General features: G+C 44.0%; 1 protein-coding gene across 1 annotated transcript in view; it reads right to left on the bottom strand.

The window, feature by feature from the left end:
• CPS1 (carbamoyl-phosphate synthase 1) overlaps positions 1–12,859 on the bottom strand; it is a 96,531-nt gene that overhangs the window by 68,023 nt on the left and 15,649 nt on the right. Inside the window, exons 6-11 of the mRNA XM_059820495.1 lie at positions 11,052–11,144; positions 5,556–5,645; positions 4,365–4,493; positions 3,667–3,773; positions 3,120–3,261; positions 573–650 (exon numbers count right to left, since the gene is read on the bottom strand). Coding sequence (XP_059676478.1) covers positions 573–650; positions 3,120–3,261; positions 3,667–3,773; positions 4,365–4,493; positions 5,556–5,645; positions 11,052–11,144 — 639 coding nt within the window. The remainder of the gene's footprint in view (positions 1–572; positions 651–3,119; positions 3,262–3,666; positions 3,774–4,364; positions 4,494–5,555; positions 5,646–11,051; positions 11,145–12,859) is intronic.

The following is a 12,859-nucleotide window of genomic DNA, read 5'->3' as shown; positions in this document are numbered from 1 at the left end:
ACCAGTTGTTATAGAATTTGTGCAAAGTCACAGATGGGGGATTAAAATTTCATTTCACTTAGGAGAACCAGAGTGAAGAAGTGTGAATCCATTTACATAACTCTACAGTAATTATAAAATTTGAAAGTGGAACTAAAATGTATTAGAAGTTAATGATTTTATTACAAAGCATCTGGCTAGTATTTTTTTCTGTGAAGATAAAATCCATTTCCTTTTGCAATCACCCCAGGTACAAGAGATTTGAGCCTGATCCTGCAAAGGCTTAAGCACTTCAGTAACTTTCAACACACAAATAATCCCACCAGGACTCAAAGCATACACATCATATGAATGGAATCATTGATCCAAAGCACACAGAAGTCAATAGACGGCTTGCTGCTGATTGTAATTAGCTGCGGATCAAGCTAAGCAGACACAAGCCTATGCATGACTGGGCCCTCTGTTAGGATCCCGACATTTCAAAACCAAGATTTAGGACCATCACCAACATAAAGACTTGTCACTGTAGCTGATACATATCTGCACTCCCTAGGCCATCTGAAAGCAAGCCCAGATCAACTGTCATACAATACCTCTGTGTCTCTTGGCCCAGGATTTGCATCTGGGTAGAACTGTGCTGTGAAAATCGGTCTGGTCTCATGCATAATTCCCTGCAGGAATAAAAGCAATCATCTTAGACACCTCGTTGCAAGCAGGCAAAAGAACAGAAAGCCACACCTTACCCCTGTAAGCGCTGCAGGCCAAAGGAGTGGGGTGTTTCTAGGGGCTGCCAAATTTACACCCATTTCATTCTCAGTCTCCAAACAATGTCTTATCTGAGGAGTCATTGAGCCTCTTGCTCTTCTGCTAACACTCCAGTGCCTGTATAACCCACTGAGCTGTGCGTGGACAAGAAGCATAGAGGAGACATCACTTTCACTGCAGCAGCAAACACTACTAAGTTGTAAGCACTTAACGGAGCAGATAGGCTGGTCTCCCTCCAGAGGTAATCCTGACCAGGCAGAGAAGAAAAATATACATGGCAAGAAGAGATTACCTTGGACAAGGCTGTTATGGAATGAATGGTTTTACCATCCTGATCTGGTTGGTTCTGCTACAGGAGAGATGGATTTGGGTGACGCTCTTTACTTCCATAACTCCCTTTAAATACTGACACAAGGCCTTGCACATGATCTCTGCCCTGGGTCGTTGTCAGGCCTGTGATGAAGCGGGACCACTGCTCTGGACAAACAATAACTATGAAGGACCTAAACTGAGTTTGGAGACAGTGCTTGTAGTTTCAGTTGGAGCCAGGAAAAACAGACTTCTCATTTGTGTGGCCTGATAGCACCAAGCGGCCTGTCCACTGGGAGACTACGCTGTAGCTGTCATTACTTCCATCTGGAATCAGGGGCCGTAAGCAGAGAAGTCCCTCAAGAGGGAACCCAGGAAAAAATAGTTCTGATACAACCTGCTTCCCTTAGGAATGGACAAAGGAGTCCCAACAGCTCCTATAGAGCAACAGTGCCATCCAGAGCTGCAGGGTGGGATGCTGGGATAGGACAGGATGAGAGATGAGCTACTGACCACAACTGATCCTTTATGGTATGAGTTTCTGCCCTCAGAGTAAAGAATGCCATCAGTCTGTCACATTTTCCCTGAACACTCATGTAACTTCTAGTTACATACAAATATCTTTCAAAAATATTCACTCCATAGCTTGTTAACATTTGGAAACCTGTGTCGGCCCTGTCCAGCTGTGATGGGTCAGGTCAGTCAAAAGAAATATTTTTTCCTCTTTCAACCAGAATAATGGAACAGACTGCACATGAGCCCATCCAACCCTGTTCCTGTTTGTGCATCCCATGCTAAAAAAACATTGCTCCTTGTCCCTCTCCATCTATGAAGGTTTAGGAGACTGATGCTGCTTTTGGGCTCACAGAAATGGCTCTTTAAGCTCACATAAAAGAATGTCACGCTTCTAGGTCCAGAAGACTCATGTCCAACTGTATCACCTACTTTATGCAAAAGCACCATCACACTTGTCTCCAATCTTCAGCTAAAGCAAACAGGAAAGGCCTGGGGATGAAAGGGTTCAGTTTGTCAACACAGCTAAAATAAATTCATTCCAAAAAGTGAACTGAACAGCTGCAAGTTTTTTGTATTAATATCTTGTTTGGTAACATTTGTGTCTGTTTAGATACGTCTGTAAGGAAAAAGAAAACAGCAACCGACAAACAACAAACTTATGCTAAAACCATCAGCTGGAAATTATTGCTCCTCAATCCTGCAAAGTATAGCCAGGATATGCCAGAACAGGACTGTTCAATCAGCCAGACTTGATGTGGGGCATTTATACGAAATAATGAAGAGGCATATTTCCAGGGGGGAAATTGTTTTTGAAAATACCTTCTTTTCAATGATTTTCTGATAAATAATAGGATTTCACTGACTTGTACAACACTGGACCTAATGGACAAGATTTAAAACAGGCAATTACAAAGCCCAAGATCTGTCTCAATGTCTGTCTGACCTTGTCAAAACTGAGCTATGGGATATTGTTTTCCTTCTTATGCTTTTCCCTGTTCAGCTGTGAACCTCCAGGGGCCAGGCATTTTTTAATTTTTTATTCCCTACATGGACGTCACTTGGCATGAGACCTCTACCTTAGATCCTGTAAGTTGTTCTCCAGAGGTAACTGCCTCTCTCTCTCATGACTTTAGTCCTTGGAATTCTATTTACAAGAACAGACCAAACTAGACTGCGCTGAGCAACACAGAACCAACACAACAAAACAGTGACACAGGCTGGCACACCTGTGGCACAAGCCCGAAGACGATGGTAACTGAGTGAGCACTTAGGGAAATCACAGACGTTAATAAGGCAGCTGTTCAAGGGAAATCATAAGGTCACTGCTGCAATCCTACGCTTTGGGCTGGTATGGAGAACAGCGGTAATGGTTCACCCCCTTTTGGGCTGTAAGGCAGGGCTCCAAGTCAGTAGATGGTCAGATCATCAAGATTAGTCCTGATAACTAATTGTAATCTGACAGCAAGCTTCCAGGAGGTGAAATAAAGTGAGATGGAGCCTTCGCTCACTAGAGGTTGCTATGTGCATGTGTGTGGAAAGTATGAGCTCACCTCATTTGTTTGATCATTGGCATTCACAAAGAGAGGCTTCCAGCCAGGTGGGAGGGTAGAGCTGTCGATGGCATAACCGTGGTTCTGAGCAGTGATGACAGCCTGTCCATTCACTGCATTCAGGACAGGCTGGTTCTGTCCTCTGAAAGAGAAAGGATCAGAGAACAGGGGACCGAAGTGCTAGATGTGTCCAAATGCCACAATTAGGAAGAGCTGATAACTGTGGGGCTATACACAGCAGTTCAATAGTAGCTCTTCAATACTGGCAGCCAATCTCAAAATGATAAATCCTAGGAGAAATTTTGCTATCTTTCAGTTTGATGGGGATCAATTAAATGACATACTTTCAAAACACCCTCAAAAAAAAGCAATGCATGACATGGCAGTTTAAATTAAAGGCAAGGAGAATGACTGCAATGAAAAAGTAATGTTACTGCCATGCTAGCTCTGGTTAAGGCAGTTCAGAAGCAAAGCGCTGCTGCTCTGTGGCCTTTTGCAATGCTGAGCTGGTCTATCTGGGCCCTGGGAAGCAGAAGAGCTGCCATACCTGTTGGCCATCTGCATCTTGTAGGAAGTAGCTCCGGCTGCTATTCCAGTGATTAGATTCCCCATGCTAATCCCAAACAAGGGCTCTGGACGATTGCTCTCCAGGACCTAAAATGAAAATGTTTTCAATAGATACTGGAGTGTCTCTGTTCAGCAAATCCAGCATAAACCATGCTAGTTCCCTCACAGCAGCCACACAGACTTGGGAAAAAGCTGAATGCAAGGGTGGCAACAACCTATAAAGGGAAGTTTCTTCCTCTCCTCTGCTTCAGAGGGAAGCCTCAGAGCACAGCTTGATGTCTCGGTCTACTCGAGGGGAATAAGCAATGACACTGCATTACAGCCACTTAGTGCGCGACATTGTTTCACACAGGAGCACTGTGAAATCAGGGCTGTTCTTTCATAAGGTCACAGAGGTCCTGAAAGAGCACAGGGTACTTCAAGGCACCAGTAAGGTAATCGTGGTAATCACGTTTACTACGGGTTATTCACCAAGGTCTGTACAGCGTTATTGTAAATACTGGTCTGGAGACGACTCCCAGTAGATCAAGATGAGGAATATCCCAGGCAGCTGAAATGACTGAACAACATCTGGTCCTTAACATGTTAGTACAACTAACCATTCAGATTTCAGGTACTTAAAAAAAAAAAAAAAAAAGGGGGCAAATGAATAATTGGCCTATGGCTATTACACTGTACCTTTCTGACATTCTGAATCACCTCCTGGGCCTTCATGGGATCCCCTGGACCTCCGGAAATTATAAGCCCATCATACTCCATGCTGGTAAAATCATGGTCCCATGGAACTAAATGCACTTCTGCACCTCGCTGGGAAAAAAACAAGGGAACAAAAAATGAGGGGAGGAGGGGAACAAATGAATTTCTGTCAAGAGGTTGTTCCCATGCTCTCATGTCCCAGAGGATGAGTCATTCCTCTGTCAAGGACAATAATGAGACTTCTCTCCACTATTTGCCCAGACTATTTTCACAAAACTGGTAGACTTAGCCTCTTCGAGCCACTTCAGTGTTTGTCAAGTTTGTCTGAAATTCACTAATGAGATCAAAACTTACTAATGGAATGCAAAATAAGTGTGTATGCACACACATAAAATATGTTCACTTTTACACAGTGCATTCATCCTAACTGCTAAAATAGGGCTTCGCAGCCTCTTTCTATGACATGCCAGAAATAGTTCTGCACATCAAAAACGGGACGAACATCCACATTAACTAAAAAACAGAAACAGGGAATGAGAGGACACCGCATTCATTCCTCCTGTGTGCCTAGAGAAGCAAGGACTGCTACACCACTGTGCTAACATGAAAAGATTTTCACAGAATCATAGAATTCTAAGGTAATTATAAGGTATTATTATTCATAGTAATTCAAGAATAACTCAGGAGGTCATCTGGTCCAATCCCTGCTCAAAGCAGGGGTAACTTCAACTTTAGGGCAGGTTGCTGAGCGCATTGGTCAGTCGAGTTTTCAGTATCTTCAAGGACGGGCATTCCACAACTTCTCCGGGCCCGTGTCAGCCATTCACCACCCTCACTGCAAAACTTTTTCCCCCATTTATTTATTTTTGACAATGTTGGGTTGACCTTCCTTGGTTGTTTTTTAGAGAGACTTTTTAAAGCTCACTTTCTAGGAATTCTTCTCATGGCTGAGAGGTTGCTGCACAGATCTTCTTCCTTACCCCCTTAATACAGTGTACCACGTTCAGAAAAACACCTCCCAGTCCATAAAAATCATCCTAAAAATTGTACCTCATTTTAGGAGGGAAACTGCTACTAGAACGGATGTATCCAGGCGGAAGGAAGGCTAGTGAATACAGGCGAGGCTTTTACCAAAGCAAAACAAGAGATGAAGGACATAAAGCACTGACCTACCTTTACCAGCAGACGAATAATGTTGTGCTTCAACCCACAATCGACAGCTACAACTTTAATTGGATTCCCTCTGCCATAAACCTTGACTTCCTATAAAAAGACAGACCATGCTGTAAATGACACATCACCGCCTGCCCCCAAAACACAGGGAAGAGGAGTAGAATAACTTTTCACCGACATGCAGCAACTGGTACTTAACAATCAATTTACATGGAAATCTCTAGAAGTACTGCAGACATTAGCACTTCCTTCATTTTTCTGTGAAAGTAGAAGTTATAATGCTCTTTTATATACTGTTGATTACAGCAGTAACAGCAATCCCTAAGAAACCACTTGTTTCCATAGCTAATGACAAGCTTTTTTCCTGTGTTTCACCTCATTAGCAGTGAAGCAGCAAGCCAGTTCTCACAGATTATTGCAGCCCAAGAGAAATGCCGGATACACGTCGAGAGATTTTCAGCTGAAGCGAAGTTATCCTGCTGATGCCAGTGGAGCAAGGCTACTTCACACCAGCTACAGGTCCGTCACATTAAACGCCGCCCTGACACTCCAGTCACAGTAAGACCAAAGCATAGCACAGCTGGAGATATCCTATGACTGACCTCCAGCGCATGAGGAGTACAGACCAGGCCAAGCATGCTGCTGAGCACGACCTGTGTTCATACGGACCTGAGAGTTTCACATATCAGACAACACTTCTCCTCCTCCTCCAGCTGCTGGTCCTTAACCCATTCCACAAAGTAAATTGTCACCAGTCCCAAATCTAGACCATCATGCTTTATACACGCACTTATCTATTGGTCACAACCAGCATGGAAGACAGTGAAGTCAAACCACCATGTTATATGGGCCTTTATACTGCAACATGCAGACATATTGACAGACAGCTGTAGCACTGATGTAAGGTTATTTATGGACAGCTTCTTTCTGAAGCTTGCTGAATTATTTTACTTGTTACATGACTGCAGTTAGCACCAGGCTGGGATGCTATTCATCAATAAACACATAAGGCAGCCTTCTTCCTTCTAAAAACAAACTCTGTGCTTACTTTCAGTTATGGTCAGCTTCTGAAAGCTGATATTGGTAAGTGCACTTTAGATAAAGTGGCTTTTCTCTTGTGCCATACACCACTGAAAAAAAAGTCTCTCTTTTTTTTTTTTTTAAACTAAGTAACTCCCTTTTAATCAGCTTCCCTGGCATTCACATTTCACAGCTGGGCCCCTTTATGAAAAGATGCTAAAATCCATGCCCAATATGCCTGGTGCTGGGTGATGAACTGAATCTTTTCACAGGAGGATTACAACCAGCCAGAAGGAAAAATATCTCCTCTACAGGGAACCCAAGATGAAGTTTATTAGCACAATATTACAACTCCTCCCTCTGTCTTAACCTAACTCATTTCTTGTTTTAACTTTTACCTTCTCAAAGATTAAGATGAAGAGATGTTTAGGATGCAAGAGCATGTCCGATGTGAAGACAGCTCTGATCATCACCAGGAGTGACTTACTGCCATGTCAGGAGCAACGGTGGAAGAGATGGGGTGCAAGGAGCCACCTCCCTTCACTACAAGGTTTCAAGCTGCAACACATGAACCTCCAATGGTCCCTAATCCATCTTTGAGGACATGACTCAGCACAGAGCCAGCAGTGTTACCACTGCTGTTGCAACTCCTGCTCTGTAATGCTGAAAGGAGATTGTGTCGGAACATACCTTGTAGTTCGTACTACATAATCAGATGGCAAAGTACCCTGGTGGTGGGTTGACCCTGGCTGGACACCAGGTGCCCACCAAAGCCGCTCTATCACTCCCCTTCCTCAGCTGGACAGGGGAGAGAAAATATAACAAAAGGCTCACGGGTCGAGATAAGGACAGGGAGATCACTCACCAATTACCATCACAGGCAAAACAGACTCCACTTGGGGAAATTAGTTTAATTTATTACCAATCAAATCAGAGTAGGATAATGAGGAATAAAACCAAATCTTAAAAACACCTTCCCCCCACACCTCCCTTCTTCCCAGGCTCAACTTCACTTCCAATTTTTTCTCTACCTCCTCCCCCCAAGCGGCACAGGGGGACGGGGAACAGGGGTTACTGTCAGTTCATCACACGTTATTTCTGCTGCTCCTTCCTCCTCACACTCTTCCCCTGCTCCAGCGTGGGATCCCTCCCACAGGAGACAGTTCTCCACAAACTTCTCCAACGTGGGTCCTTCCCACGGGCTGCAGGTCTTCACGAACTGCTCCAGTGTGGGTCCTTTCCACGGGGTGCAGTCCTTCAAGAACAGACTGCTCCAGCGTGGGTCCCCCACGGGGTCACAAGTCCTGCCAGCAAACCTGCTCCAGCGTAGGCTCCTCTCTCCACGGGTCCACAGGTCCTGCCAGGACCTTGCTTCAGCACAGGCTTCCCACAGGGTCACAGCCTCCTTCGGGCATCCACCTGCTCCGGCACGGGGTCTTCCACGGGCTGCAGGTGGATATCTGCTCCACCGTGGACCTCCATGGGCTGCTGGGGCACAGCCTGCCTCACCATGGTCTTCACCAGAGGCTGCAGGGGAATCTCCGCTCTGGTGCCCGGAGCACTTCCTCCCCCTCCTTCTTCACTGACCTTGGGGTCTGCAGAGTTGTTTCTCTCTCATATTCTCACTCCTCTATTCCCTGGCTGTCCTTGCACAGTTGTTTTTTTCCCTTCTTAAATACGTTACCCCAGAGGCACTACCACCATGACTGATGGGCTCAGCCTTGGCCAGCGGCAGGTCTGTCTTGGAGCTGGCTGGCATTGGCTCTGTCGGACACAGGGGAAGCTTCTAGCAGCTTCTCACAGAAGCCACTCCTGTAGCCCACCCCCGCTACCAAAACCTTGCCATGTAAACCCAATACAACCCCACAATCCCTTTTTGAGAATGAGTAGAATGGAAATCACATTGATACTGGGTCTTGATAGATCACTCAAGGCTTCTGATATGAAGCTGTACTTGACATCAAATATGACAATATCTTCACAGTCACCAATACACAAGTGGATTCTACTTCCACAGCCTATGGTGGAACTGTATCACTGTACAGGAATTGTATGAGTCTTCTACCTGCTGTCCTTCAGGATTCTGGGAAGTGGGTTTCAAAAAATCTCAAGAAGATTAAGGTGCTCAGTTCTCACAGAAACTAACTTAGGGTCATGTGCCTGAGTCCCTTAAGAAAAATTCACCCTCTCTTTTAAAAGGGCTTTTGGAGACCCCTCAATTCCTCACAACATCCATACTTAAAAATCTGCAAAACATTATGAAGTAACAATCTCCCTCAAAGGCTCTCCTTGGCTGTTCTCATGGCCAGAGGGAGTTGTGGGACAAAACTGCTTTGAGGTACTTTAATTAACTCACTCTCAAAACTCTTCCCTGTCCAATTAATTAGTCTATGATTTATTACAACACTTCCTTCAGCAGCAAGACTGATTTTAGGTGTTGCTGTCTTCACAACCCTCCCCCCACTTCTCACGCTTATTATTCCTCTGTACTGCAGAGCACTGATGCCTGCCTGCATCTGGCCGAGAGTATGTCTAGACAGAAACCAGCCTGGGAACTGGATTGGGCAACTGTTAAAACATATTCCTTCTAAAGCCAGAGGATTTCCCTCATCTGTTCAGTGCACAGCCTATAAAAAAAAACCATCCCAGTCTGAAAGGATGATGAGGGAAGGCTGCGAGCCAGCAGTCAGGGAGAGTAGAAACTCCTGATGGCAATAGTGCTGAGAACAAAAAGAGTACATGGGGCTGTATGTGTGGATAGAAGTGACCTTTTAGCTTCAAGTGGTTAAATACTTCTCATCTGCTTTGGGACCCTGACCATCAGGTACATGAAAATACATGTCCAACAAAAGTTCCTGCAAAATACTAGCAGTTTTCTACATTCCCTGCCCTGTATAGGCAATGTTAGCAAATAGAGTCTATACCACTGGCCTCTAAAGAAGGCGGTGGGGAAAAAAAAAAAAAAAAAAATCAAATCACTCCTCATGTACAATTGATAAGCAGATTCCTGATCTTACTGTATCCTGATTTACAGGAAAATAGCTGTTTGGCAACAGATAGATTATAATGTCCAGTCATTACCAACATTGAACAGCTTACTTATTTTCAGCTTTATTTGTGATGTCGCTTTTTAAGCCTATAAAATGAAGCTGTAACTGTAATGAGACCACCAAAGCTCTGTTAATCATCTTGATCATCTTGTATCTCCCTTTTAGAAGCTAGTTGCAGCATCTTTACAGTAATTCTGTCTTAGTAATTGCAGAGTTTAGTATCAGCAACCTTATCTATTTCTGAGTTACTGCTCAAAATCACTCCACCTGCATCTTGCAATCATAGATCACAACCTCAATAAGCAATTGACATCCTTCTGAGTAGCAACAAGGCCCTGACTCAAAATACTGTGGAGGCATTGGCATGAGTTGGCAAGGTCCTCGAAGGTGAGGTGTGCAAGGTGGCCTGTGTATTCCAACGGCATCTCGGGTAACCAGTTACTACTGTAAATCCAAACCTGGATGGAGACTGCGCTTCAAATTCTCACTTGCTCACCGACCAGTCTGTTCAGGACTGCTTTGCACTCATGCCACTAACACACCAGCCTGTGTGCAGAACAGTACACAAGCAACTATTTGCAGAGCTCTTCCAGAGCCTCACTGATCTTCAAGGAGCTGCAAACACCATAGTAAGGATGGAATTTGTAAAAGGGACTCATACACTCAATTCTCACTTCAGTCAATGGGATTAAGCACCCAAGACACTCTTTATCCCACAATTAAATCCCCAAAGGGTCCACAACTTAGGACGTTAGCCCTTGCATTGGAACAAGAATAGTAACTATTTTTAGCATGGGCCTGGTTTGCTACATCCTTGTGATTTGTAATGTTCTTCTCAGCTTGTGGTCAAACATAGTTTGCATGCCCAGCTAACAGAGTACAAACTTAACTGCTGTTCTGTACGTAGCTATAGACAAAGCAGCTAATGCCAGTAATATTAGATCCAGGGAGATTCCTAACTTGGTCTCTTTTTGAAATCTAGAAATATCTTCTGGAATCACCTCAGCAAAATTATGCCTGAACACAGATTATCAAATGTTATTGTGAACTTCCCTGAAGTTTAAGGAAAGCAACCATTCTTTTTAATCCTTCTTATGTTTGAAAATGTCTACCATATACTAGGTCTAACTGTATCCCCAATACTTCTCAATCCTGTCTTTGTAACACACAATCCTCCAATCAGAGTACTGTTCGAACTACATCCAGCCCAACACAGCTCATTTTATGTCTTCGACACTGCACTTAAGGAGCCATGGGGATTCTATGAGGATGATGTCGAGATGACAGTCCTTCAAAGGTCTGGAAAGGTGTGTGCTTTGGAAAAGGTCCCCAGATTGTTTGTTTAGAAAGACTAGACGATCCCCAGAGCAAATGGGGAGCAGTTACTAGCTGGAGTCTACAGCCCTGGGACTATAGAACTTCTCACCTTTGTTGAAACTTCTGCAATTAAGTTTTGTTTATTTGGGTCTGCAAACTCCATGGGTTGTCCTTCAAATTCAATCTTCCCAAGTACTGTGCCCTGTGGAAATACACGGTAAACAACAAAGCATGAGCAAAGGAGAAGCTGTGAACACTGGGACAAGGTGCTGACAGGCACAGCAACTGGAACAGCTGTTTAGAGATGGTTTCTTGGCAGCTTATAACCATTTCCAGCATCTTCAGAAGTTTATGAGCCTTCCTCGGTATCAAAAATCTGTTTAAAATCCTTCATTCGGGGCAAAGGCATTGTCAGCAGTAAGATTTGTTAATAGGCAGTTTGGCAAGCTGTCTACTGACAGTAAAATGGGTTGCCTTCCTAGAGGATCAGAATTCAGACCCCCAAATAACTGTTGTGTAGATCTGGGAGTAATCCACAAAGCAGTATGAAGCTTTTCAGTTTTGGAAACCTGCTGTGAGGTGTTCAGCCACCTCCTGTGGATAGCTACAAGGCAGCTGTGGTAAGGCAAAGCTATGTAGGAGGCAGGTCAGCATAGCTGTTTTCTGAATAAGCTCTTAAAAAAAAAAAAATCACCTCCAGCAAGTTCTACTCTCTATTGCTGTTACCACCTCGCACAGGCTAAGACACTCTTGCTCTGCCAGCAGCATATCCTTCTCCACCTTCTGCTCATTAAAGTTCTCAGCAGAAAAATCCCTGTTTTGGCTTTGCCTCACTCCTGGAATAAGTGGGATTAACCTAGGGTTAACCTCTTCTCAGCATGGGGACAGGGTGTGCAATACAGAACTTTTCAAGGATGGAAGGGGAAAGCAAAATAGAGGAAGTCAATGCTTTGTTGTAACTTTCAACGCAGAACACTTTCATGATAAAACATGTTAAACTCAGCTCGCCCTGTGGCCAGCATGCACACCAGGATCGTTCACTGGGTTTAGCGATATTTCCGTGAGATACTTCCATGGTTGGCCATATCTGAAGTATACTTGCCATTTTCCTAGGGCAAGAAAGAGCCAGCACCTTGCATTGCCATGCACGCTACTAAGGGTAAGTTTTAAAGACAGAGTTTTGCTCTTAACAGTGGCTGACATCCTATCTCATCTTGAGTAGCACCTTATACCAAAAGCTACTCCAGGCTGCTTTACATAGAGCAGAGCTGAAAAGGTCAGAATCATCTTAAACAAGTCAGACTCTTGGGAACCACAGAAACTGTTAAGTGCCACCATACAGTCAGTCCCATAAATGCTGATGACAAAGCCCTAAAGCCATTGCTCTCAAACAGGAACCCTGTGTCTTACCTTGCTCCCACATCATTCAGCCAAATGGTGCCCTGCATTTACCTTTAGAGTCCAGTTTAACAAGTCACTGCTCATTTCTGTATTTATCATAATGAAGCCCTGTTCTCACCCCCAATTTATAAACACACACGGATTGAAATACTAAGCTGTTTTTTCCAATTTGAGAAGACTGGGAGAAAAGGCTACATTATGCACTATTTTAAAAGCCATAAACCAATACCACTCAGAGTCCCAGTATAATGGGTATTACTACCATAATACATCACTAAGTTACAGGATAAACATTGAAAGCATAGTTACTTTGGATAAAAGGAATGCTGATCCATTAAACAGTATGTCACAAGAAAGTAGAAAATGTATTGCCATTTTCTATTGTATTAAACTGTACTTGTCTGCTGTCTATAAGAGCAGGACAACGCCCTATCTTCCCATAAGAATTCATTTCTGCAAATATTCTTCTATGCAAGCTGGGTCATTCATATTTTGCTCTGTGGGTTGAAAGGGGGC

Source organism: Gavia stellata, chromosome 8 (assembly GCF_030936135.1).
Source record: "Gavia stellata isolate bGavSte3 chromosome 8, bGavSte3.hap2, whole genome shotgun sequence".
Classification (NCBI taxonomy): Eukaryota; Metazoa; Chordata; class Aves; order Gaviiformes; family Gaviidae; genus Gavia; species Gavia stellata.
The sequence above is the reverse complement of the archived record's forward strand: the minus strand, read 5'-3'. Positions and strand labels throughout refer to the sequence as shown.